Source organism: Dasypus novemcinctus, chromosome 18 (assembly GCF_030445035.2).
Source record: "Dasypus novemcinctus isolate mDasNov1 chromosome 18, mDasNov1.1.hap2, whole genome shotgun sequence".
Taxonomy (NCBI): Eukaryota; Metazoa; Chordata; class Mammalia; order Cingulata; family Dasypodidae; genus Dasypus; species Dasypus novemcinctus.
In genome coordinates, this window is record NC_080690.1 from 66,582,231 (window position 1) to 66,608,372 (window position 26,142).

General features: G+C 54.8%; 2 protein-coding genes across 5 annotated transcripts in view; both read right to left on the minus strand.

The window, feature by feature from the left end:
- The window catches only part of OPA3 (outer mitochondrial membrane lipid metabolism regulator OPA3), a 65,977-nt gene extending 62,317 nt beyond the window's left edge, over nt 1-3,660 (minus strand). For 2 of the 3 annotated variants that reach the window (XR_009181624.2, XM_058280442.2), the window contains exon 1: nt 3,148-3,628. Coding sequence is in view for 2 of the 3 variants with exons in the window: in XM_058280442.2 (XP_058136425.1) it covers nt 3,148-3,289 (142 nt within the window). In the remaining variant the exon portion in view is untranslated. Of the gene's footprint in view, nt 1-3,147 lie in introns of all 3 variants that reach the window. The other variant, XM_058280443.2, reaches the window with a different exon arrangement.
- A 1,226-nt stretch (nt 3,661-4,886) lies between these two features.
- On the minus strand, nt 4,887-16,222 carry GPR4 (G protein-coupled receptor 4). 2 transcript variants are annotated; one of them, XM_058280439.2, is made up of 3 exons: nt 16,153-16,222; nt 9,257-9,290; nt 4,887-8,636 (listed from the first exon to the last, which is right to left on the minus strand). In XM_058280439.2, exon 3 carries the CDS (start codon nt 8,501-8,503, stop codon nt 7,415-7,417), a length of 1,089 nt encoding a protein of 362 aa, XP_058136422.1. In that variant the 5' UTR covers nt 8,504-8,636; nt 9,257-9,290; nt 16,153-16,222; the 3' UTR covers nt 4,887-7,414. The 2 variants fall into 2 exon arrangements, with proteins under 2 accessions (XP_058136422.1, XP_058136420.1); XM_058280437.1 differs by lacking the exon at nt 16,153-16,222 and adding an exon at nt 11,516-11,797.
- Between the last annotated feature and the right edge of the window lie 9,920 nt (nt 16,223-26,142).

Below are 26,142 nucleotides of genomic sequence, written 5' to 3' on the forward strand. Positions count from 1 at the left end.
AGAAACAAAACAAAACAACTAGAAGGACATTTTGGGGACAAATGGAGAATTGAGAATATGAGCTATATATTAAATATGAGCTGTACATTAAATAATATTATTATCTAAATTAAATTTCTCAAGTACGATATTGGTATTGGATTATTCAAGAGAATGTCTTTATTCTTAGGAGATACAGGCTGAAATATTTAGGAGTTACGAGTCATGTCTACAACTTATATTCAAATAGTTCACACATATATTTGAGAGTGAAGACAAAGCAAAACTGTCAAAAGTTAACAACTGACAAGTCGAGCGGTAAAGGATGAGGACTATAACATTCTTTTGACTTTTCTGAGGGTCTGAAATTTAAAAAAAAAAAAGCAGCTGCAGCAGCAGTTGGGGGAAAAAACAGCTCCTGAATCTGAACCCTCCTCCCCACCACCCCGGCTCCCCCCTCATCTAAGCCGCCCTCGCCTCCTGGACTACTGCAGTTGCTTCCTCACTGGGCTCCCTGCATCCACCCTTGCCCTACTGTTGCCAGAAGGATCCTCTTAAAATTTAATTAAGTTGTATATTTAAAAGGGGTTAAAACGGGAAATAATGAGCTGAATGTATGTTACTACAATACAGAGTTTTAAATTATATACACCTATAAAATTCAGGTCCTATCCCTCCTCTACTCAGAACCCTTCAGGGAGTCCGGTCTCAGAGTAAAGCCAAACATTTGCGGTGGCCCACAGACCCTGCGCATCTGCCCCGTTTCCTGCCACAACTGGCTTCTTCTCTGACCTTGATCTCCACTCAGTCCCTCTGCTCTAGGCACACTGCCTCCTCACTGTTTGCCCTTCAGGGCCTCTGCATGTGAGGTTCCTCTGGAATGGAGTGATCTTCCCCCAGATAACCTGCACTGCTCACTCCTTCACCTCCTGCAGGCCGTCTCACTGAGTTCTCCCCAATAATCCTACTGAAAATTACACCCTTCCTCTAAACACTCTTTCTTCTGCTTTCCTGATTTTTTTCAGCAGAGCAATCACCGCTATCTAATATCCTTCATATTTTAACTATTTATTTTGTTTTTGTTTGGCTTCCCCCACCACAAAAAGTAAGGTCCCCAAGGACAGGGATTTTTGCCTTTGCCCCTTTGCTGCATCTACAAAATCTATACAACAGCCACAACTCAGTAGCAAGCACTGACTTTTTATAAGATAAATACTTTTGGGCACATACATAAAATGGGAATACCAATCATATCATATCTATACTTCATCATTTGTGAAGATGCAATGCTACATGTCTTGTGAAGTGCTTAGTATGCTGCCTGGCACAAAGGAAGTGCTCAGTAAATGTTGCTATTATATAATGTCTACTCTACAGAAGAGGAAACTGAGACACAGAAGAGGAAACTGAGACTCAGAGAGGTTAAGTAACCTGCTCAAAGTCATTCAGTGGGGAAAGGGTTGAGCCAGGATTCAAACCCATGTCACTCTGACTACAGATATCATTTTCTAAATCACAACACTAAGACATATCATGGTGTTTACAAGAAAAGCAGTGGTAGGAAACAGAGACTGGGTCTGGGAGTCCAGAAAGCAGTGTTCAAGACTTGCCTCTGGCACAAACCCTGTGTGTGACTTCAGCTGACTCACTTCTGTCCTTAGGGTCTCAGTTTTCCCCTCTGAAACCTGTTCAAGTCACTCCCCCTGACTTGAGGACAAAATGATTGTGAGGGTCAAATGAGATCGATGAAAAGAAAGCCCTTTGGAAACTGTGGAAAACAAAACCTGTTTATTCTAGGATCTGCAGCCCTGGCAGAGGTCTCACCAAACACCAAAGGATCAAGAACTCTGGACCCCAGAAAGCCAACTCTAAGCACCCAAAACCATAGGAATGAAAAGGTGAGCTCCCCTTAAACTTTTGTCCTCTACACAAGCCGCTCCCTCTGCCGAGACACTGTCCGCCACGCAGTGTTGTCTGCTGAGGGCCTCCTCACTTTTCTGGTCTCAGCGCAGATATCTTCTCTGCCAGGAAGCCCTCCCTAAACCTCAGGATTCGTCAGGAACCCACTGACTCCCCATGCCAGCCCTGTCCATTCTGGGCCATCACTGTGCGGTGACATGTCTGCCCCCATGGAACCATGAGCTCCTTGAGGGCATGGCCTGGGGCTGGGTTGGTACCTGCTGTTACCCCAGCACTGTCCCACCCAGGGCCAGGCATAGAGCAGGCGCTCTAAAAACACTAGCTAACCAAAGTAACGGGTGATGGATGTGTGGAGCAATTCTTGGTGGTTCCAACTCAGAAGGTTAAGTTAATACCCACGAATCTATAGCACACATTTTTTTAAAAGGTAGCTCTTACTTTGAGGGTTTACTCTGCCCTTCAGATCTCAGCTCAGAAGGCCCTCTTCTAAAAAGCTTTCCTGACCTCGGGGCCCTGGGTCGGAGGCTCCCTCTGAGCTCAGCTTCCACAGCCCTGAGCATTCTGGATTGAAATGACAGGTCATGTGTGTGTGTACCTCAGAGCCCAGCGCAAAGTCTGCACAATCGACTGCATGAATTAACGAGCAAATATGTTGTATGAGTGGATTAATGAATATATGGATGAATATCCGCGCTGGTTAAAACTCTCCCTTTGCGATTCCTAGGCCACGCCCCCGAGCCAAGCCCCTAACTCAAGCCTATTCCCCGGAGTAAACCTGGGGTAAACCGTTGCTCTAAATAGGTGATATACAAGACGCTCCCTAGATGGGAGGGAAACTGAGCCACGGAACGGCGTTTTAGAAGACAGACCATCCAAAGACAGTCTAGCAAAGGACCCCGACCAGCCTTTTCCCGGCTCTGTTCCCAACTCGGCCTAGTACGAATAGGCCCGCCCAAAGCATGCCTATCCTCCATACTATTGGATCCCTTCGACGTCAGTCCGCACGCACTCTCTTCCTCTATTGGAAGGCATTTTTAATTCCGCGAGCGGGCCCTCCCCGCCCTCGCCCCACGCCCGCCTTCACTATTGGGCTAGCCACATGCCCCTCTCCCAAGAAGCCTCCCTACTGGCTAAAGGACTTTGCCGGTTCGGGCTGTGATTGGTCGTGGACAGATGTCCATCCCCAGACCAACCACCTGAGAGGGGTTGGAGAAAGGAAAGGTTGGAGGGTCGTGGGGAAAGACTCACGTTGAGCCGGCGGGAGGCAGATGTAGGTCTTGAAGAACTCGCTTCGGCGAGCGGCTTCCTTAATGCGGTTGGCGAGCGGCTTGCTGACCTGTCGAATGCCCAGGTAGATCAGTTTCGCCATAGGGAACGCGCCCACCACCATCTTGGCGGTCGCACGGGGCACGCGCAACCTTGCTGACTGGGCGGGGCGTCTCCGACTCTTTCCACCCCTCCCCCGCCCGCTCGTGGCCGTACGTACGTGCGTGCGTACGCTCGGGTGCAGCTGCAGGGGCGCGCTCTGACGTCACCGCGTCGGCGCTGACGTTTTGACGACCGTTAGCTGTGTATGCAAATAAGTACGGCGGAAGTGGAGCGGTCAGGGGGCGGTGCCGTTAAAACGGCTGCTCGCCGGAAGCGTGTATGGATTCCCACGCCCGCCGAAGTGACGTCGCCGCGCTCACACGTGGCGTTACGCGCTGACTTGGTTTCGCCGTTCAAAGAGGCTCTTAAGTATTCTTAATTAGGTCTAATGAACCCCAAATCTACCTTCCCCAGCCTTTTAGAACTCTTACTGGGAGTAAAAGGAAAGTGGTTGTGTAGATCATACAGACCTGGGTTGGAATCCCAGACCAGCCATTTACTCGCTGTGTGACAGAAGGCAAGTGACTTAACCTTTCTGGGCATCGGTATTGCCTTTTATGAAATGAGAGTAATAATAGTACTTACCTCATTGGGCTGTCATGAGGCTTGCAGGAGATCTTGAATGTGAAAATATAGTGAACCACATGAAGTGCTTAAAAAGGTGCAGGCTCATAGTATGCACTCAATAAGCAGCCGTAATTACTATTCATATTAGCATTACTATTGCTAACTCCAACGTGCGGTGGCATTCGACCTCCAGAGGCAGGTCTTCCAATTCTAATTCACAAGGAAACTGAGCCCCAGAGCTGGGCAGGGGATTGGCACAGGCCTCCCCACCCTCAAAGGTTGCTAGCCTGGCATCTTGGCTTATAAAACCCATACCCTTTCTCCACTGGGTGGGGGGTGGAGCGAGGGTCCCCAGGGAGCTGGCTCCGGAAGGAATGTAAATACTTGTCCCAGTCCCATCCTCCCCAAGCCCGGGAGGGGAAAATGATATAAACAAGGTCAGGAAGAGGTCGAGAGAAATTCCTGGTGGTGGAGTGCTGGTGGGTGGGTTGATAGGTTCAAAGAGCGGGGAAGACGGAGAAGTGGGGTGCAGGACGAAACACTGAGGATGTAGAGTCGGAACCCAGGGCCTCCCCAGCATCCACTCTGACTCACTGTGCCTTCTGTCAACTCCCCAGCATGAAGGGACCTCAGTTTGGGCCTCAGTAATGATGCCGCTAGCATGATGGTGATCCTAGATATTCTAAAATCCTAAGAACGCCAAGACTCCATAAAAACAACCCCTCCCCAGAGTCTCTTCTGGACTTCCAGTGTGGGTGAGCACTGGGCCCACTCCATCACTGACTTGGGATCAACCCAGTCCCCATTTTACAGACTGGTGACCTGGGGCCGGAGGATGAAAGTAATTTAGCCAGAGTTCCAGAGGTACTCGCGGTGGAGCTGAGGCCGGGATTTCTTGAGACCCAGCCCACAGTTTTCTCCCAACCCTGGGGATGTTAGCCTAAGAGCCTCAGGACTACTGGCAGACCTAGAGACTTGAGATAGACCTAGAAAAGTTCCTAACTTGCGCATTACTTTTCTGTGTTTTGTTTTTTTTAAATAATTCATGGCCATTTCCTCAGCTTCTAGAACAGCACCTAGCACACAGTAGGTGCTCAATAAATATTTATTGAACAAGTGGGAATGAACATTTGGTAGCGAGTAGTAGTGGCCAGGGCTAGGTCTGGGTCTCCGAAGGGGATTGTGTTCAAAAGGTTCTGGCGTCTGTCTCCATCCCAATAATTCCACGGTGGTGGGAGAGGATGGGAAGACTACTGGGCCCCCCAGATGCCAGGCCTCCCTCTTTCCCCTGCAACACCATTTCCCCCACTTCCTGTGTCTCAGTGCTGGCTCCTGCCCTGCAAAGTCACTTTCCTCATTAAGTGAATGTTATTTGCATTTCCCTCCTCCCTCTTCTTCCTTTCTCTGAGAAGGGTTTCCAGGAACTTCTGGGAACTTCTGGGGCAAGGGTGTGTGTGCAGGGGGAGGGTAGCAGGAATCTTGACATCTCATCAGGAGCCTGGAGCCTGCTCACACGAGGGGGGGGCAGAAGAGGGGAGTCCAACAAGGAGGACGAAAGCCTGTCCAGAGCTTCCTCCTGCTCTCCACCCAGGTTGTGGAGGGACGGCCACTCCTGGTGATCCGTGAAGGCAGGAAAGGGAGGGAGACACCAAAAGCCAGGGCGGCGTGCCCTGGCTACCCTACCCTGGGGCGTGGGAACAGAGGCAGAGACAGAAGAGGGAACCCAGGATGGTCCCAGCCCTGACTCACCGGCTGGGCGACCTCGGGCTAAACACTTGGCCTCTCTGGTGACCGCCTTGGAATAGGGCCTAGATCATTCCCAGAGGTCCTTCCAGCTCAGGAGCCCTGGTCAGTCTTTCCCACCCTTTACCCCAGGATGGGCAGGGGGATCGTATTACACAATCCCACAGGCCCCTCTGCTTCCTCCATCTTAGCGTTGCTTCAAAATAAATCCCAAAGCTGACCCCTGCTCGTCTCTCCACCAGCAACTTCAGCCATGGCTCAGCAGCCGCCCCCCCTGGGGCTCCCTGACTTCCCACAGTCTGCTCCCCGCTCAGCGGCAAGCAGGGTCCTGTTAAAAGTTAAGTCAGGCAGAGTGGCCGTCGCTCAAGAGTTGAGTGCCTGCTTCCCACATGGGAGGTCCCGGGTTCCGTCCCTGGTGCTTCCTAAAAAAAACAAAAACAAAAAAACCCCCCAAAACACGAAGAAACCAACTCAGGGGAGCCGAGGTGGCTCAGTGGTTGAGCACTGGCTTCCCACATACGAGGTCCCGGCTTAAATCCCCGGCCCTGGTACCTCAAAAAAGAAAGTCAGATCACATCCTTCCTCAGCTCAGAGCCCTCCCGTGGCTCAGCTCCCTTCATCGCAGAGTAAAAGGCTGAGTCCTTACCGGGACATACCCTCCCGATGATCTGTCCCCGACCTCTCCCGCCTCATTTCCCATTCTTGTCACTCTCCCTCCCCCTGCCCCAGCCACACTGCCGTACTCCCTGTCTCTCAAACCTCAGGGCCTTTGCACTTGCTGTTCCCTCTGCCTGGAGCGCTCCTCCCGCGATAGCCATGTGGCTGCGCCCTCCCCTCCTTCAGGTCTTAGTTCAGTGAGGCCCTCCCTGTCCTCGGCCTAGAGCGGACTCCATGGCTCTCTCTCCCCCTTCCATCAGCTTTATTAGCTTCCCCGGGTACACTTTTCAATTTTGTATTTACTTGTTTATTGGGAATCTTGTGAGTGCAGGGCCAGGGCTGTCTCGGTCACCACTGTGTCCCCAGCACGGCTCAACAGAGGACCAGGCAGAGGACTGGGCACCAGTACCTAATAAAGTCCCACTGAATTAACGAACAGATACCCCTGCTCTCTCCTGAGCCCCCTACCCGAGCCTGCCTCCTCCAGGCACTCTATCCCGACGGCCCTCCCCTGGGGCTCCCACATTCTCCCTCTTCCTCGTCTCAGGCCTGCCCTGAAGAACGGCTCCAGCACGGTCTACGCCATATGGCTGGGTGCTTCCCAAGGGCAAACGTGCTCATTCTCCACTCAGAGGACATCTCCTCCTGCTTCCAGTGTCCCCTCGAGTCGCAGCCTTTTATGTCCTGGTTGGAAACAATCCCAACTTTCTTCTCTTCCTCCTTTGCCTTTTGGAAGCCAAATAATTGGCCTAATTGACTTGTATCCTCCTCCAGGAAGCCCTCCCTGGTTCCCAGGCAGGACCAGACGCTGCCATTGGTTCCCTCAGCCCCAGGGTCCTCCCATCCCAGCTCTGCCCACGCTGGGTCATCGCCATTTGGGGACAAGTCTGTCTCCCCCACTGGTCTTCGAGCCCCTGGAGGTGGGGGCTGGCACTGTCTCTGTCACCACTGTGTCCCCAGCACCACCCAGCACCAGGCAGGCACATTTACACCGAACTGTTAGGGGCGGTGGTGGAGTCCCCTCCCCACAAGGATGACGGCTGACCAGCGACACACCAGCTTTTCTATTCCCAAGGGCATTCGTGCGGCCTTATTTACACACAATGTGCATATCCCCGGGAGGGAAGGGCCCGTGGGACGAGATTCCAGGACAGGGGGGGGGCTCCGTGCAAGTCGGGGCTCACTGGGTCGGTGGCAGCATTGTCAGCTGCACCTGGTCCCCCTGGGGCGGCAGCGGCGCCGCCCAGCTGGCGGCCACGGCCTTGGCCACGCTGTTTCTCTTGGAGGTGAGCGGGGTCTCCAGCGTGAGCGAGGCGGTGGCCATCTCCTGGGGCTTGTCGCTGGCCAGGAAGCGCAGCAGGTGGTGCAGGGCCTTGAGCACGTCGCCGCGGGCGCCCTCGTTGACGAGGCAGTAGAGGATGGGGTCGGCCACGCAGTTGAGGCTGGTGAAGGCCAGCGAGCTGTGGTAGGCCGAGAAGACCCGCTCCTCGAAGCCGCAGTCCAGGGGGCGGCCCAGGTAGACGGCGCTGCGCGACAGCAGGAGCACGTGGTAGGGCGCGAAGCAGACCAGCACGATGGCGATGAGGCTGAGCGCCAGCCGCTTGATCTTGGCCTTCTCCTGGCGCTCGGTGGACACGCTGCCCCGCACGGCCCGCAGGATGCCGCGGTACGACAGCAGCATGAGTGCCCACGGAAAGAGGAAGCCCACAAAGACCCGGTAGAGGTTCATCCAGGCCACCCAGCCCTCCATGGGGAACTTCTCGAAGCAGAAGGTGTGGTTGTAGCGGTCGTGGAAGAGCTCGTCATGGAAGAGGGGGGCCGAGTTGGCGCCCAGCTCCGTGGCCCAGACCACGGAGCTCACGGCCACGGCCGTCTTGATGCGGCGCAGGCGGGCGAAGCGCAGCGGGTGGGCCACGGCCAGGTAGCGGTCCACCGAGATGCAACAGAGGAAGGCGATGCTGATGTAGATGTTGGTGTAGAAGACGAACCCAAAGAGCTTGCAGGAGCCGGGCCCGTGGATCCAGTTGTCGTGGTGCAGGAAGTAGTCGACCCACAGGGGCAGCGTGCAGATGTAGAGCAGGTCGGCGATGCTGAGGTTCATCAGGTAGACGCCCAGCTCGTTGCGCTGCCGCACCTGGCGGTAGGCGGCCCACAGGGCCAGGCAGTTGGTGGGCAGCCCCACGCCAATGACGAAGATGTAGAGGGACGGCGGGAAGAGGTGGTCCACGCGCGAGTCCACGTGGCAGCCGTCCCACGTGCCGTTGCCCATGGTCGGCGCTGGGGCTTTCGAGGCGCTGCCCCTGGCCCACGGGGGCTGTGGGGCCACGGGGGGCGGGAGGCCATCGGGCCCCCTGAGCCCCCTCCTTGGAGATTCAGGGCAGCATGGTGGGAGATGAGGCTGACTGTAAATCGGGGGCCAAAACGGGCAGGAAAGAGAGGGGTAGAGGAGGGGTAGAGTTAGGCCAGGAGGTTTGGAGGGCGGTGGGATTAATACAAGGATTTGTCGAGGAGGTGTTTATAGAGCTAGTCGAGTAAACGAGGCAGTATTGGGGTAACACAAAAATTGGCCAAGGGGAGTGTTGCTGGAGGAGACGAAGGCATCAGCCGGGCAGTGTTGAGGTATCTGTAGAGGAGCTAGGCAGTAAGCAGGGCCATGTCAAATAACGGCAGGGTGGATGTGCCAGAGGAGATTGGGAATATGTGGAACGGTGTTGAGATAGGGCAGGCTCCACTCAGAGAAGGCTGAAAAGAAGACCAGGCAGTGCAAGTGGGGGACCCCAGTAAGAAATAAAGAAATAAGGCAACCCACAGGGAGAAGATTGAGGAAGAGGAGGTGTCCTGGGGGGGGGGCGGAGAGGAGGGGCTCAGTCTGGGAACCGGGGAAGGGTTTGCAGGAAACAGGAAGAAGGTGAGTAACAGGGCGATCACGGGGTGGGGGGAGGGGTTGGAGAGGGCGATCACAGGGTGGGGGGTTGGAGAGGGCAGGGGAGGGGCCTGAGGGGTGGGGGGGAAGCAGCCCCACCTCACAGTCCAGTTCACAGCTGACTTCCCAGTGCCTGCGGGGAGAGAGGACAGCGGTGAGGGGAGCTGTGGGTTCTGCTCTGCCCTCTGCCACCCCCTGTGCTGTCACTCCCGGAGCCTGCCGAGAGTGGACGCCCCAAGAATGCCCACCAGAGCCCCGATCTAAGCAACAGATCTCTGAAAACAGGTGTGAGGCGCCAGGTTCATTTTTCCCTAATAGGTGTTCAAATAAAGATCCAGCTAGGATTTTAGAACATTCTTCCGGAAACAGGGAACCAGTAAAGCTGGCGCCTTGGGAAATGCTGAACAAGTCCAACCCTACCATTTCACACACAGGGACAAGGGACCCAGTCAGGCTGGGCCACTCCCCTCAAGGACACACAGCAGGACAGTGACGGACCAGGGACCTGCCTTCCACTCCTAAAGGAGGGTTCTTGCCAATTAGGATGACAATGGTAGGAGTGAAAGCTAAGGTTTATTGAGCCCCACTCCATAGCACAGCCTGTTCTAAGCATTCGTGTGGGTATCAATTTATTAAGTTTCAAGAACCCTATATAAGGAAAGTACTGTTAGTTCCCGTATTTGACAAGCAGCAAAACTGAGGCACAGAAACGGTCCCAAGACCTGTCCAAGGTCCTGACTCCTGGAGGGGAAATCTCAGCTCTCACCCCTTTTCTCCAGCCTGTGCTTTCAGTTTCCACCCAAGAATATCTGGGCAAAAAAGGGTCCCAGGGGCCAGCAGGGACAGGGAAGCCCAGCTGCAGAGAATGGGATGGGAGAAGGAGCTGCTGGGCTAGGCCGAGGACGAGGAGCCAGGGGGAGCCCTGGGGTCATCCTGGGCAGTCCCCTCCCTCACTGCCTCTTTCCTCTGACTCTGCCAAGTGAGGATCTTTGTGGGTGGGCAGGCCTGTGAGCACAGGGAAAAGGACAGTCATGGGCTTGTCCCTGACTGCCGTCAGCGCCAGAGAGAAGGGGAACGAAATCTTGAATCAGAGGTGTCTTTGGGGGCCACTCTTTTCAGGGCTTTGCACACATTTGAGTTTTTCGGCTGTGAAACTCCGTCAAAAATGAGGTCTAAATGGGAAACCTCACCTCAGAGTGAAAAGGGGAAGCTGCTTTACGCTCTGGCTGAAATGAAGCGGGGGTAGGGAAGCCACCTCTGAAAAAACCCCAGGACACACTGTGAAAACCACTGGTTGAGTCTGCTGGAGAGAGGAGGAAGCCAAGGCCGAGAGGGGAAAAGAAGGAGCCCAGAGGCACACGTCAGGCCAGTGGGAATCTCCCAGGTGCCCGAGCATCTTTCCACGGGCAAGGCCTTTTGGCTCTACCTCCCCCCAAAATCCTGAATCCATGCACTTCTCTGTCCAACCACTGCCACTGCCTGTTCTGCCCATTGTTGTGTGCTTGGATGCTGTAAGTGTGCTTCCCCGCTTTCCCAGCTGTCACTCTGGAGTCCTTCACCTCGTTTCCCACCTGGCAGCCAGAAAGAGCTTTTCAACGTGGAATTCGACTCTGGTCATTTGCCTACTTGAAATTCTCAAGTGGCTTTCTGATGGACTTGGGGGAAAATCCACACTCCTTGTCCCAGGGGACAAGACTCTACCTGACTCAGCCTGGACCCACCTACCCAACCTCTCCAAGGCTCAACACCAGTGACCCCTCCACCCTCAAAACCTTTGTCCTAGAAAGCGGATGTGGATCAACTGATAGGGCGTCTGCCTACCATATAGGAGGTCCAGGGTTCAAACCCCGGGCCTCCAGACCCGTGTGGAGCTGGCCCATGCGCAGTGCTGATGCGCGCAAGGAGTGCTCTGCCACGTAGGGGTGTCCCCCACGTAGGGGAGCCCCACGCGCAAGGAGTGCTCCCTGCAAGGAGAACCACCCCGCATGAAAAAAGTGCAGCCTGCGCAGGAATGGCACTGCACACCCGGAGAGCTGACGCTACAAGAAGATGCAGCAAAAAGAGACACAGATTGCCGGTGCCGCTGAAAATGCAAGCAGACACAGAAGAACACACAGCAAACAGACACAAGAGAGCAGACAGCAGGGAGGAGGGGGGAGCAGGGAAGGGGAGAGAAATAAATAAAAGATAAATCTTAAAAAAAAAAACCACAATAAACCTTTGCCCTTGTGCCTCCACTTGGAACTGTCTTCCCTCAGATCTTCTTCTGACTAGCTCCCTTACTTCCTTACCTTCCTCAGAGAGGCTCGCCCTCCCCGAAGTCCCACTCTGCCCCCGCAAGGCCCCTCTTCACATCACCTTGTTTCTTGGTGGTGTCTGTCTTCTGTCTACAATGGTAGTTCCAAGACGGGGAGATTATGTGTCCTGTAGCCTGCTCTATCGCCAGCACCCAGGACAGGTCCAGCCAGCAGGCAGAGGCACTCAATAAATAACTGTGGGCTGAGGCCGTTCCAGAAGCTTTGCTGGAGCCAGACTTGGAGGAGGAGCGCAAGCTAGAGCTGCACGCCCCAGGATGCCTTCCTGCACTGGCTAGCCCCCCCATGCCGGCTCAGGGTCACCTCCAGGCAGCACCCCCCCCCCCACCTCAGGCTCCAGCAGGTCCCAGCGGGGGATCCCAAGGAAAGAGGTGGGGAGGGGAAAAAGGAAAAGGGCAGCGCCATAATTGACTCTGAAAGGTCAGGGCTGAGTCCTGCTTAGTAAATTCTCCCCACTGTGGAGGCCTCAGCGCCAGAGCTGCTTCCCCCGGGGCAAGACGCGAAGACGGAGGCTCCGGGGGTCCCCCGAGACGGGCTAAGAGAAGGGGGGAGGGGCTCGCGCCTGGCTGGAACAGGGCCAGCCGGTTCTTAATTTTGAATCACAACCCTCTACCAGACCCAGCCCCTCAAAACCCTCTCTCCCCACTCTTAGCCCCTCAGGCTTCCCCTCTTCCTGCCCATCGCTCTCTTCTGCGCCTCAGTGTCTCCCCCCCTTCTCCTGTGACATTTAGGGAAGAATTCGCCTTCAGGAGCCTCAGTTTCCCCTTCTGTATAAAGGGGTTCCAGCCTTTATACTGATCCCTTCAGAGATATAAAAATCCTGGGTAGAGCGTGGTGCCATCTATAAAATGTGCAGTATCGGAACAATAATTATTGCCCCATGGGCCCTGGAGAGCCGAGATGAGAAATGGGCCAGTTGGTCAAGGGAGGTGGCAGCTCCAAGAGCTGGAAGGTCCATTGCCCCACCCTCTCGTGACCCCCAAGGTCCAGCTGTGGCTGGAGCCGGTACGCAGGCATGAGACGTATTTCCAGACGCCAGAGGAAATACACTTCCCATTGCTAATTTCCTCAAGGGGAACTGTCTGGCGCTCACCCCTCCCCCTCCGGTCCCTCCGCGCGACCCACCTGCGTCTCCAGGATGCTGGGCACAGGGGGTGGGGGCACTCAGACCATCCGCTTTCCTCCCCGATTTGAGATCTGCCAACCATTGACCGAAACGGTCCAGGAACGTCAGACTCTTAGACTCTCTCAATGCAACAGAGGCTATTTCTGACCCCTTCTGTAACAGATGGAGAAACTGAGGCCCAGAGAGGCCGCGGGCTGTGTCAAGATCACCTGTCACTCTTAAACGAAAGGACTTCCCCTCCTCCAGTGTTTTCTGTCCTCGCTTCCTGTCATTTTTGTTGTAGCTGCTGCTGAGGTACCAGGGCCGGTGACTGAACCCCGGACCTCATGTGTGGGAAGCCAGCGCTCAACCACTGAGCCACATGGGCTCCCCTGAGTTGTTTTTTTCGTTCCTTTGCTCGCTGTTTGCTTTTTGTTTTCAAGGCACCGGGGATCGAACCGGGACCTCCCATGTGGGAGGCAGGCGCCCAACTGCTTGAGCCGCATTTGCTCCCCGGTCCTTGTTCTTCGATCTTTCTGGAGCAGTTGAGGGGAGGGCTCAGACCTCTGAGAATCCGCTGACAGATATGGCTCTTCACTCCACAAAAAAGGCAAGCGCTGCTCAGCGCAGGGGCTTCCTCTCTCTCCGTCACCTTACTCCCTTGCCCAGAACTGGAGCCAGACCCTCTCCAGACGGGACCCAAGTTGCTTCCCTGACCTAGACTTTGGGGGGGAATAAGCCCCCAAATCTCACAGCCTACAAGATGCTCCCCCGTCCCACAGGCCCAGACAGGCTGGGAAGAGAGATAAGCCCGAGTGTGGAGCGACAGTGGGGGACAGGAGGTCCTGGTCAAGGCCTGGGCACCCCTGCTTTAGGCCTCAGCTGCTCAGACCAGATAAGTCCCCGGGCCCCACCAGCCACCCCAATCCAGAAGGACCTGGGGGGACTGAAAGGACAAGAGGGAGAGGCAACGCAGCCCCCACAGCCCACAACTCACTAGCCCTCCTCCCGCAGCCACCGGCCACCTCCGCTCCCCTTCCCCCCCCTCTGCGGGCTCTGGCTCCCCCCCCCCCCACCTTGGTGGCAGCCCCGGGGGACCGGCCAGCTCCGGTCTGCTCATTAGGGACGAAATGTGATCACCGCGCCGTGTCTCGCTCCCCACCTGGTGCCCTGGCAGCCAGCGGAAAGCGGGGGGCAGTCGACTGCCCTGACTGCCCCACTGGGCCTCAGTTTCCCCCTTCTACCCCAGCGCCCTCCCCTCCCACTGCTCACACAGCCTAGAAAAGATGCTGGGGATCCTCTGGCACCCTACAATCCAACCTTCTCCAACCTCAGTTCTCTCGTCAGGCCCGTCCACCGTTGAAGGATCCACTATTCAAATATTCTAGAGCTCGCCCTTCTCCCACTCTGGTGTTATTACAGCCGCTTTCTGGGTGCCTCACCCTTCTACGTTCCTAATATTCTAAGAGCCTCACATTCCAGGATTCTAAAGTTCTATTGTTAGAAAGCTTGATGATTCTTTTGAACATTCTGCCACTTTCATAATCTATTATTAAACTTTCAGTGATTATGATCTTCCACCAGCAAACACCAAACTGACGTAATTCCCTTTTCTTTTTTACCCAAATGGGAACCTCCTCTACATCTGGTGAACCCCACTTCCTTTTCTCCCCTTATCCCTTCTCTTTAAAAAAAAAATTTTAACATCCCAGCGGCCTGAAGTGAGTTAAGATTGTACTGAATTCTGAGATCCTAAAGATTGACAAGGGGAGCCCCGGGGGCAGGTACCACCTCCACCTGGCCTCAAGTTCTGGCTGCCTGGGGGAAGGCCCATGAGGACCCCCGGCCACCTCCCACCCCTGGCCCGGCCTCTCTTCCCTCCCTGCGCGCACCAGCTGAGTTATTATTTGTCTAGACACAAACCAAATTATAGGCCGTGTCCCCGCGGGAACAGTGGGCTTCGTGGGAGGGTCAGAAGACAGAGGCGGGAGTCCACCCCTGCCCCCCACCTCCCCTGCTCTCTCCCCTCCTCTGAAGCCCCACCCCTTCCACCCAAACCCATGCCTGCCCCCTCCGCCTGCCCCCCACCGCCATGTTTTTGAAAATATTTTCTCTTCTCTGCTTCTAAGGCTCTCCCTTCTGGATCCCAGCCACCCACGCTAGCTCTGGCATTCTTCCCTCCTCCCGGTGCAGACCTCCTTCCCCCTTCATCCGCCTTAGGGATGGCCAAAGAAGCCAGGTCGCTGCACTTGGGCTTCAGTGAACGGCAGTCTCAACCCCCAGCCCGGAGGACTTCGGCAAGCCCCGCCTCAGTTTCCCCAACTGTTAAATATGGGAAACTGCCGAGATTCCGACACTGCCATGCTTTTAGATCAAAACCTCCCCAGGATCTTGGACTTGAAGTCTCGCCCAGGCCCAGTCCTTCCCTGGGATCCACCTCCCGCCTCACTCCAGGGTTCTTGACATGACTGATGCCCGGAGTTCGGGGGTCCTCCCCCATCAGTCTCTCTCATTCCCTTCCTAGGAGAACTCCCACCCACCCACTCAGGAAAAGAAAGCCGCCCCATCCCACCGCAAACCGAAAGTCAGGTTCATCCACAGAGACAGGCTGGGGACGGGGCAAGGGGGAAGCCCTCTTGGTGGGTTCGCGACAAGTGGGACTGGTGGTGGGCCTTGGTTGGGGTGGGGGCGCCAAGCCACATCACCTCATCTGTGCTCCCAAACCTCCCAAAGTGCACGAAACCTGAGTTCACACCACCAGTAAGGCCCGCCCCCACCCCCAAACCACTGGCTCCCCAGAAATTCTAGGCTGCCCCTCAGCCCGGCTTGGGGAAATGGGGGTGTCCGGGGCAAGCAGGGGGAGCGGCGAGGCAGGAAGGAGTTAATGGTCACCCGGCCAAATCCTGGAAGGGAGGAAGTGGGGGAGTCAAGGGGGAAGGAAGTCCACCCCCCCAGCCCGGAATTCCTGAAATTGGAGGGTGGGGTGGGTGCAACCTCAGGAGCCAGCGGGGTGACTGCGAAGGGGGCGCGGAGATCAGGGGGCTGCTCTGAGTCCACCTGCCCCAGGTGGCCACCTCCCTGCCCCCGGCTCCACTCCCAAGCAGCTTTCCAGGGGACAGTTCTGGGATCTGGAGGCTTCAGAAGGAGAAGGCGGTGGAGGTGAAGGGGGCGCCAGGGCATAAGACAGAGAGAGGGGGAGACAGGCAGAGAGAGAGTTAGGGACAAGGCAGGGCTGTGCCCAGGCAGAGGCAGAGGGACCCAAAGAGACCGGGTTCAGCCGAGACGGGAGCCGCGGCAGAGAAGAGGGAGGGAGGGAGGGAGAGACGAGGGGGCCGGGGATGGAGAGGCAGAGACGAAGAGCTAGAAAGAGACGCACAGAGACGTGGGAGGAGAGACACGCACAGGCGGGAGAGACCCGGGCACCGAGAGACACCCGGGGGCAAAGGCAGCCGCCACAGCCGCCGGGGGACCGAGACGGCGCGGGAGACTGAGGCAGGCCGCCCACGCGGGGCGCGAAAGCCCCCCCCGGGGGGCGCGGAGAGGGGGCTGCGGGGCGGCCCGACCCCCGCGCCTACCTGCGCGCGGCGGCTGGACGGGGCGGGCGGCGGCGCCTCTCGGGGCTGCGACGGCGTCTGCGCTCGCGGGCGGCGCGGGGACCCGGCGGGCGCCCCCGCGGGGCAGGCGGGCGGCGGCTCCTCCCCCGGCCCCGGGCTGAGCCGGCCCCGAGGCCCCGCCCCGGCCAGCCCCGCCCCCTTAACCCTGCCCTCGCCACGCCCCCGAGACCCCCCCCACGACGCGCGGCCAACCCCCCCCCCGCGCCAGGCCCGCCCCCTTAACCCTGCCCTCGCCACGCCCCCGAGACCCTCCCCACGACGTGCGGCCAACTCCCCCCCGCCAGGCCCGCCCCCTTAACCCTGCCCTCGCCACGCCCCCGAGACCCCCCCACACGACGTGCGGCCAAACCCCCCCGCCAGGCCCGCCCCCTTAACCCTGCCCTCGCCACGCCCCCGAGACCCCCCCACACGACGTGCGGCCAAACCCCCCCGCCAGGCCCGCCCCCTTAACCCTGCCCTCGCCACGCCCCCGAGACCCTCCCCACGACGTGCGGCCAACCCCGCCCCCCGCCAGGGCCGCCCCCGAGACCCTGCCCTCGCCACGCCCCCAAGACCCTCCCCACGACGTGCGGCCAACCCCGCCCCCCGCCAGGGCCGCCCCCGAGACCCTGCCCTCGCCACGCCCCCGAGACCCCCCCCACGACGTGCGGCCAACCCTCCCCCCCGCCATGCCCGCCCCCTTAACCCTGCCCTCGCCACGCCCCCGAGACCCTCCCCACGACGTGCGGCCAACCCCCCCCCCGCCATGCCCGCCCCCTTAACCCTGCCCTCGCCACGCCCCCGAGACCCTCCCCACGACGTGCGGCCAAACCCCCCCCAGCTCTCCAAAGCCCCAGGCGGGAGGGACCCCGTCTCACTAAGCCCTGCGCCCACCCCGTCCAGCCCCACCTCCTCAGCTTACCTAAGCCCCCAGCTGCAGGGCGGAGGCGCGCCCCTCTTGATCGTCCAGGGCTGAGCCTTTTCCTCCCTGCCCAGACCCCAGCCCCAAGCCCACCGGGCCCACCCCCTCCTCCCCACCCCAAGGGGGAGAAGAAAGGGCTCTAAGTCCCATCCCACCCTCAGGGCCCCCGCTGGGAAGGAGCTCGACGTTCCAGCCCTGGCGCTCGGCAGCCCTGAGACCCGGGGCTGCTAACTTCTCTCTGAGCCTCAGTTTCCTCTTGGGTTAATGCGGTCCTCGCGGCCCCTTTCTCAGGGGGTCTCATTTCCTGGCATCAATACTCTCAAGTGTACAGCACGCCCCACCCCCCAAGACCCCCCTCCGCCTTCTTCTCCCTGCTCTACTTTCCCTCATCCAGCGCCCCCTGCGTCTCCCTCATTTTCTGCTCAGGCTGTCTCCAGCTTCGCCTCGGCTTTGCGTCCTGCTGCGGGACTTTGCGTCCTGCTGCGGGTCTGTGCCCGGAAGACGGCGCGGCCCCTGGTAGGTGACACACTGTCTGCAGGGAGCGAGTGAATGAATAGGATGGGCTCCAAAAATACTCGCTTATGTTTATTATTATCACTGCGTCCTTCATAAATGGACCATGAGAGCTCATGTCTGGTCAAAGCACAGACCTGGCATGTAGCGCTCAAAGCCGATGGCTGTTAGGCGCACGAATGCTTTTTTGCTGATTTTAAATAAAACTGAAAAATGCCCAGATCTTCAGTGAACAGTATGACGAGTTGTGACAAAAGTACACACCCGGAAACATCTCCTTCACCCCTAGAAAGTAGATTCGTGCCCCTCTCCAGGGAGTACTCACACCCCACTTTACCAGCAGAGGCAACTCCACTTGTTTAACCAGAGGTTAGTTTTGCTATTCTAGAACTTCGTATAAATTAAGTCATATTGTTATAAAAAAAAAAAAAAGTAGTATTGTTATCATTTGCTGTGTGGCCTTGGATAAGTGCCTTTGCCTCTCTGAACAATATTACCCCTTCTGAGGGCTCTTGAGGAAGACAGAGAGCAAGAGCGTTAACCAAGGACCAAGCTGTTGGTTACAAGACAGGCAGGGGGGAGTGGGTGTGGCTCGAGCAGGTGAGCATCTGCCTCCTACATGGGAGGTCCCGGGTTCGGTCCCCATGCTTCCCAGAAAGGCAAAAACAAACAACAAGCAAACAAACGAGAAAACCAACTCAGGGAGCCAATGTGGCTCAGGGGCTGGGGCATCAGCTTCCCACATCGAGGTCCCAGGTTCAGTCCCCGGCCCTGGTGCCTAAAACCAACCACCCAACCAACGAACAGGGGCGAGGCGCTTCTCTCCGCCCTCCCTCCCGGGGCACAGTCAGGGTCCTCCCCGGGGAGGTGACCCGAGGGCTCTGGCACCGGCCCCTGATAACTCCACACGGACAAGCCCTGCAGACCCTCCCGTCACCCTGTTGCCACCCCAAACTCCTCTTAAAGAGACATCTGAACACCCACTGGGGGCTGGGGTCCCCCCACCCCGAACTCACCCCCACATTTATTCTGTGTATCCATCAGGGTCCCAGGGGGAAACAGGTGGTCACGCAAGGTGCTTCATGGGGAGCATTTACGCAGGGGCCTTTAGAGAGGGGTGGGCAGGGCTAAAGGACTCACACATAGGTGACACAGGAGACCCGCCCTGCGGGGGGAAGCGACAGAGCTGCAGGGATGCCGGGAGGGGCGGGAAGGAGATGCCGGGGCCTCCCTCCTCCCCCGCTCAGATTTCCCGCCTGGCCTCCCATTGGCACAACCGGAAGGCAGAGGGCAGGGGGCCCCCCGGAAAGGCGCAGGCGTCCGCCTCCCAGGGCTCCGAGCAGGGGAGGGGGCCTGAGAGGGACCCTGGGGGCAGGTGGAGGGTCACCAGGGCTTCTGCCGTGGAACCTTCTAGGCTCGCTTTCCTATGCAGATCATGAAGCTGGGCACAAGGGGGCGACAGCACCCAACGACCCACACAAGGTCCGCGTCGGTGGCGCTGAGCCACCTCCTCTGGACCAGTGGGCCGGGGTCAAGAGGTGGGGGAGGTGAGAAGGGGGCTTGACCCGAGGGGCTGACACCCGGCCTCTGAAACCTACGGGGCGTCTGGGAATGTGACACGGTTGCTGGGCAGTGTCGGCTGAGTAGGAGTTCTCCAGCTGAACAAGTTCAGAAAGGGTGCGGGGGGTGGGGTGAACACAGCGTGTACCGAGGCTCAGAGGCAGGAAAGGTCAGAGAAGGATAAGTGCTGGTGGCTCAAGCGGCCGGAGATAAGAGCTGGTGATGAACGGGAAGTACAAAGGAGAGGAAAGAGCTGAAAACTCAGGACGGCTGACATTTCCTGAAAGCTGACTGCACGCTAGTGGCTATTCTAAGCACTTTCTGTGAGCCACACGTTTAGTCCTCAGAATTACCCTGTGTGGGGTAAATTATTTTGCGCCCAGTTTTAAAGGTGAGGACGCGGAACCCGGGCGCTCGCACTTTAACGATGGTTTTGTCTGAGCTTTGACTTCCTTCACTGAACAATTTTAACCATTTCACACACACACTCCCAACGGCCCAACACTCTAACATTCATTCAACAAGCGCTCCCTGAGCCCCTTGCTTCTGCTGGGCAATCCTGGGGACACAGTGGTGACGGTACCAGCCCTGGGCCTGCCCCGATGGGGCCCACAGTCCAGCAGGGACACAGTGACAGCCCAGCGTGGTCAAGGCTGGGATGCGGGGTCAGCAGGTGATGGAACCCAGGAGAGGCTATGTCACAGTTTGCTGGGGAAACAGGGGAGGGAAAAAGCAGAGAACTGTCGAAACTTCTGCCCAGAACACTCTTCTCACTTTACCTGGTTCATTTCTTAACCACCTTTCCATTTTCGACTCTGCTGTCTCCTCCAGGGAGCCCTCCCTGATACCCCTTTGGGCTTCCCCTGTCCACTCTGGGTTACCACTGTCTGGGGATGGGTATGCCTCCTCCACGGGATTGTGAGGGCAGGGCTGGGGCTGTCTTAGTCACTGCCGTGCCCATGCATTGCCCAGCTCCGGGCCTGCCTGGCATAAAGTTCCTTATATGTTTACTGAATGGATTCATTCATTCATTTATCACCATATATTTCTTGAGTATTTACTGCATGCCAGGCACTGTGCTAGGCACTGGGGTTGCAGTTTTTCAAAACCCAAATCCCCACCCTCATGGGAAGTTTATTAGTAAATGAACGATTTCTGGTCACGTTAAATGAGATCTTAGGCCACAAAGATAGAGGGGATGGAAGTTTAAGATACGAGTGAACCCCATGAGAAGTTCATGTTTGGTTCTGGCGGCTGTTCTTTCTGAAGAGTATTGACTTTGGTGGGGTGTATTTCTTGGGCAGCTGTTCCTGGAGACCCATGGACAAACCTTGCAGGCCAAAGAGGTTTCTCCTGCAACACTTTTTCCCTCCCCTTAGGAAGAGAGGGACTTGCTAAACCGTCACTGTGAAACTTCAAGGCTCTGAGAATTCGTCCCTGCTCCCCGCCCCCCCAGGCCCCGAGACATCACCGGTACAGTTGCACAAAGGAAAGGACACACAAATGTGTGACGTTCTGCCAAATGATGTATCGTTCTGTCCAGAAAAAACCCTATGTATTTGCTAAGTTAAAATGCTTCTATTAGAGCAGGGGTTCTCAGAGCTAGGTTCCTTTTAGCCTCCGCACCCCCTGGGAATTCTTTGGAAATGCAGATTCTCAGGCCCCACCCCAGACCTACTGAGGATGGCAGAAAGGGAAAGGAGCAGCAATTGCATTACAAGAAGCTCTCCAGCTTATTCTAATGCTTCCCTCAAGTCTGAGAACAACTGAACTAAAGCCTAGGGGAAAAAAACATCTCTTTATCTCTTAGAGCCTTAAACATCAAGAAGAGGAAAAGAGATGTCGTTTGATAGCATCCTCTATCAGTTATCTCGGTTACAAGAGATGAGGGAGTCAGAACAACTCAACCCCCGCTCGTCCCCCCACCACCACACACACACACACACACACACACACACACACAATTGAAATTCAGCTGGTTGACCCTGCTAGGACTATACTCTTTGTTTTGTTGTTGTGTTTGTTTGTTTTGATTTCCCACTTGCTTTTTCTTTTTATCCACCTTTTTTATTTTTCAAAAGATACTTTGATTACATAAATGTTGCAGAGAATATACAGGGGATTCCCATATGCCCTGCCCCCCACCTCTCCCACATTTTCCCCCATTAGCAGCATCTTTCATCAGTGTGGTACATTCATTGCAATTGATGAACACATTTTGGAGCATTGCCACTAAGCATGGATTATAGTTTACGTTGTAGTTTTCACTCTCTTCCATTTGACTCTGTAGGTTATGGCCGGATGTATAATGGCCTGTATCTGTCATTGTAATGTCATTCAGGATGATTTCCAAGTCCTGAAAATGCCCTCCTATGTAAACCTGTTTTTCCCTTTCCCTAATCCCAGAACATCCGTGAGTCACTGCCTCCACAACAATGGTATTTCTTCCATTGCTAGAATTACAATAAGTCTACAGTAGAATACTAGTAGATTTATTTTAGTCCATAGCTTGTTTCCCAATCCTGAGGACTCTGGGATGGTGACTCCAGCTTTAATTGAGGGGACCTTCGATTCCATACATCCAATGGACGGGACTCTCTTGCTTGCAGTTGTAGGCACTCTCGGTTCCTTGGTATGTTGTTTGTTCATCACCTCCTCACCGGTAGTTGTCCTGGGTGAGTCCATTGAACTGGAGAGTAGGTGTTGCAGCTCCATTGAGATTCAGGGCTAGGTGGCATATTGACAGCCAAAGATTAAGTCTCTTGGATGTACACCTACCAACTTTAGCACTAATTATACGTTCAAATAGAAGGACAGAAGAGTCATGCATAGGGAAACCACTGGTGAGTCTAACTCAGTCACACTGGGGAGCATAAATATCAGATTAGGACCCACTGGAAAGTGGCCAAATTCCTGAGCTATCTGCCCTGACTGTAGTGTCTGGATGTCTCCATATCCCAGAGGAGCTTCACTATTTGGGGTAGAATCTACTTTGGCTGTCAGTGTGATCCTGTTGAGATGTGCATAAGCGCTACCTCTGGGATGGCCTCCCGACTCACTTCGAAATCTCTTAGTCATACAAACTCATTTGTTAGCTTTTCCCCGTTTTGGTGAAAGTCTTTTTCCCCCCCAGATTCATTGCTTATTGGTACTTGGTAGCAATCCTTTAGTGCCAGGGAAGCTCATCCCCAGGAGTCATGTCCCACGCTAGGGGAAAGTTATTGCTTTTATATGCTGAGTTTAGTTTAGAGAGAGGCCATATCTGAGCAACAAGGAGGCTCCTGCTTATATAAGCTATTGAAATAGTTCCCTGACAGACAGTAAATAGTTCCTAACAAGTACAAAGTCATCCCCCACCCCCCACCTTAGAACATTAGCTGAGGCTGCAAAATGCGTTGGTGCTTCTGCTGAAAGAGGTCTAACCTTCCCACTTGACCTCAGGGTTCCTCACACCATTTGGACCTGACTGAAAACTCTCCACCCTTTTCAGGATTTCAGAAGCCGATTCACCTCTGCAAGAGTCTGCCACTCACATTTCTATTCACTGCTGCACCATCTTGATCCTGCCACCCTCCTACCCCTCCTAGAGGACTGGAACCCTCAGAATGGTCTTACTACAGTTGGCGAATACGTCTGTACTTGCTCAGATTTATTAGAGAATCCCATTGAGAATCCTGACCTAACGTTATTTGAGGATGGGACGTACCTTGAAACTGAAGCTGGACATTATCAAATGGAAAATACTATTACTAATTAAACATCTCCTTTAGAATAAAGCCCAGGTGGAAGAATTGACCGCACTTCACAGCTTGCCTACTTGGCAAAGGTTGGCGATGAAACGTGCATGCAGGCAACAGGAATACTTTTAGAGTAGTAGGTGACTTTGGAATGCTCTGGAAACAAATGGGGTTTCTCACCTCTGATGTAAGTTCCATAAAAAATGGACAAGTTAAGGCTTTTTGTAAATAAGATTTACTTTTTATTTATTTATCTCCCCTTCTCCCCGCCCCCAGTTGTCTGCTCTCTGTGTCCATTTGCTGTGTGCTCCTCTGTGTCCACTTGCATTCTTGTCAGTGGCACCAGGAATCTGTGTCTCTCTTTGTTGTGTCATCTTGCTGCATCAGCTCTCCGTGTGTGCAGTGCCACTCCTTGGCAGGCTGCACTTTTTTGCACTGGGCGGCTCTCCTTATGGGTGCACTCCTTGCATGTGGGGCTCCCCTACGCGGGGGACACCCCTGCATGGCACGGCACTCCTTGTGTGCATCAGCACTGCACGTGGGCCAGCTCACCACAAGGGTCAGGAGGCCCTGGGTTTGAACCCTGGACCTCCCATGTGGTAGGCGGACGCTCTATACATTGAGCCAAATTCGCTTCCCAAGGCTTTTTTTTTTTTTTTTTTTTTAATGTGCTCCTACCTCCTAGGAAGATAAGGTTCTCCACCCAAAAAGCTACATATTAGCTACATATTAGCTTTTTGGGTGGAGCTTCAGGAAATCCTCTAGCAGATCATTATGCCAGAGCATCAGCCCTAACCAAGGTTATGATCCTATCTAAACTCTCTGAAGACAAATTTCTGGAGGGTTTCCAAGAGGCCATTATAAAATGGCAACGTTCAGCCCCTAATTCTGAAAAGGAAAAATTGGAAAAAAATCTGTTGTACCCTTCATTTAAATCATCTCTGGCATCCCCTGGATGACCTCTCGGTGGCACCAGATTTCATATGGATATTAACTAAATTTCTCCATGAAACAACTCAAAGACAAATTGATTACAATTTTAAATCAATGTTGACGGGGAAACTAAAAAGATAGCTGAGGTCGTTTTCAGGTCATGTGTCACCTGTCGACCATAAAACCCTGGATAACCTGGACAAGTGGGATATTGCCAGGAAGCTAAGTCTCAAGGGCCCTTCAACCCCCTTCAGATCAACTCTATCCAGCTCCCATGCTCCATGGGAATTGAATGTATTTTAGTTATTGTACATCTACTTTCAGGATGGATTGAAGCATTTCCTTGCTGAAAAGCTACGACTCTTACATTCTCTATGAAACTGCTTGATTGTGTATTTCCAGCCTGAGACATAACAACTTTTTTTTTTAAAGACTTATCTATTTATTTCTTCCCCACCCCCAGTTTGCACACACTGTGTTTTCTGTGTCTGTTCATTTTGTTCTCTCTCTGTCTGCGTGTGTTCTTTTTTTTTAGGAGGCACCGAACCTAGAAATTTCCATGTGGGAGGGAGGTGCCCAATCATTTGAGCTACATCTGCTCCCTGCTTTTTGTGTCTCCTCGTTGTGTCAGTTCACCCCAACTGCCCATCGTGTTAGCTAACCCAAACCCACTACTTCCCATGTGGAAGCGGGTGCCCTACTGCTTGAGCCACACCCACTCCCCCACAACAACTTTTATATCAGGCCCCCAAGGCACATGCTTTATGAGAACCCTTATAAAAGAACTCAGTAAGGCATTACTCCTTACTTGAAAACTATAATTCCTGTGTTAGTTTCCTGTTGGTGCCATTGCTAATTACTATAAACTTAGTGGCTACAAATTTAATCCAAACTTATCTTACAGTTTTGGAGGCCAGAAGGCTGAAATGGGCTTCACTGGGCTAAAATCAAGGTGTTGATTCTTCCCTGCCCTGCTGTTTTTGCTGTGTCCATTCACCGTATGATCTTCTGTATCTATTTCTCTTTTTTGTCTTCTCTTCCTGTCTTTCTCCTCTAGGATTCACCGGGATTCAATCCCAGGGACCTCTGATATGGAGACAGGTTCCCTGTTGATTGCACCACCTCAGTTTCTGATCTCTGCTGCACTTCACTTTGACTCTCCCCTTCGTCTCTCTTTTGTTGTGTCATCATCTTACTGTGTGACTCACTGGCACGGGCACTGGCTCCCCACATGGGCACTCGACTTGCTGCGTTGGCACTCAGCTCACCACGTGAGCACTCAGTTTGCCACACAGGCACTCGCACGTGCACTCGGCTCACCACGTGGGCACTTGGCTCACCGTGAGGGCGTTTGGCTCAGCACGCGAGCACTTGTGTGGCACTCGGCTCACCATGCGGGCACTCATGTGGGCACTCAGCTTACCATGTAGGCATTTGGTTCACAGCACAGGCACCCCGCGGGCACTCAGTTTTCCATGCGGGCACTCAGCTCACCACGTGGGGACTGGCTTGCTGCACAGGCACACTTCCTCTTCTTTTTCACCAGGAGGCCCCAGGGATCGAACCCAGGTCCTCCCATACAGTAGGCAGAGGCCCGATCACCTGAGCCACATTCACTTCCCTCCTCCCCCCATATTTTTGGTGTAACATTTACGTAAACTAAATCTTCTTTTAAAATAAAAAATATGTATTAAAAAATAAAATAAAGGTGTTGGCGGTGCTGTGTTCCTTCTGGAGGCTTGAGAGGAGAATCTGTTCCATTGCCTTTTCCAGATTCTAGAGACTGCCCGCGTTCCCTGGCTGGCAGCCCCTTCCTCCGTCTCCAAAGCCACCAGGGCCCTTTTGGGTCTTTTTCACATTGTGTGCTCTGAACGTGCTTCCATTGTCACATCTCCTTCTCTGACTCTGACTCTTCTCCCTCCCACTTCATTTATAATCACCCTTCTGATTATATCGGGCCCACCCAGGTAATCGACCATAATCTCCCCAACTCAAGACCTTTCCTTGATCCCATCTGCAAAGTCCCTTTTGTGATGTAAGGTAGCACATTCACATGGTCCAGGGTTTAGGACAGGGCCATGTCAGGAAGGCCAATATTCTGCTTCCACCCTGCCCTTTCCGCCCAGTCTTCTGGAAAGGTAGGAAGAATCAATGAGACTAGCAAACTAAAATGAGCAAATCTTTAGGAAATGCTTGGGCTCCCTTGGCCAAATCGCTCCTACCATCCCTTATGGCCATGTGGTCCACTTCCTCAGAGACATGCCGGTTCTCTGCAATGAACTGGTAACTGGAAGACACGTGCTGAGC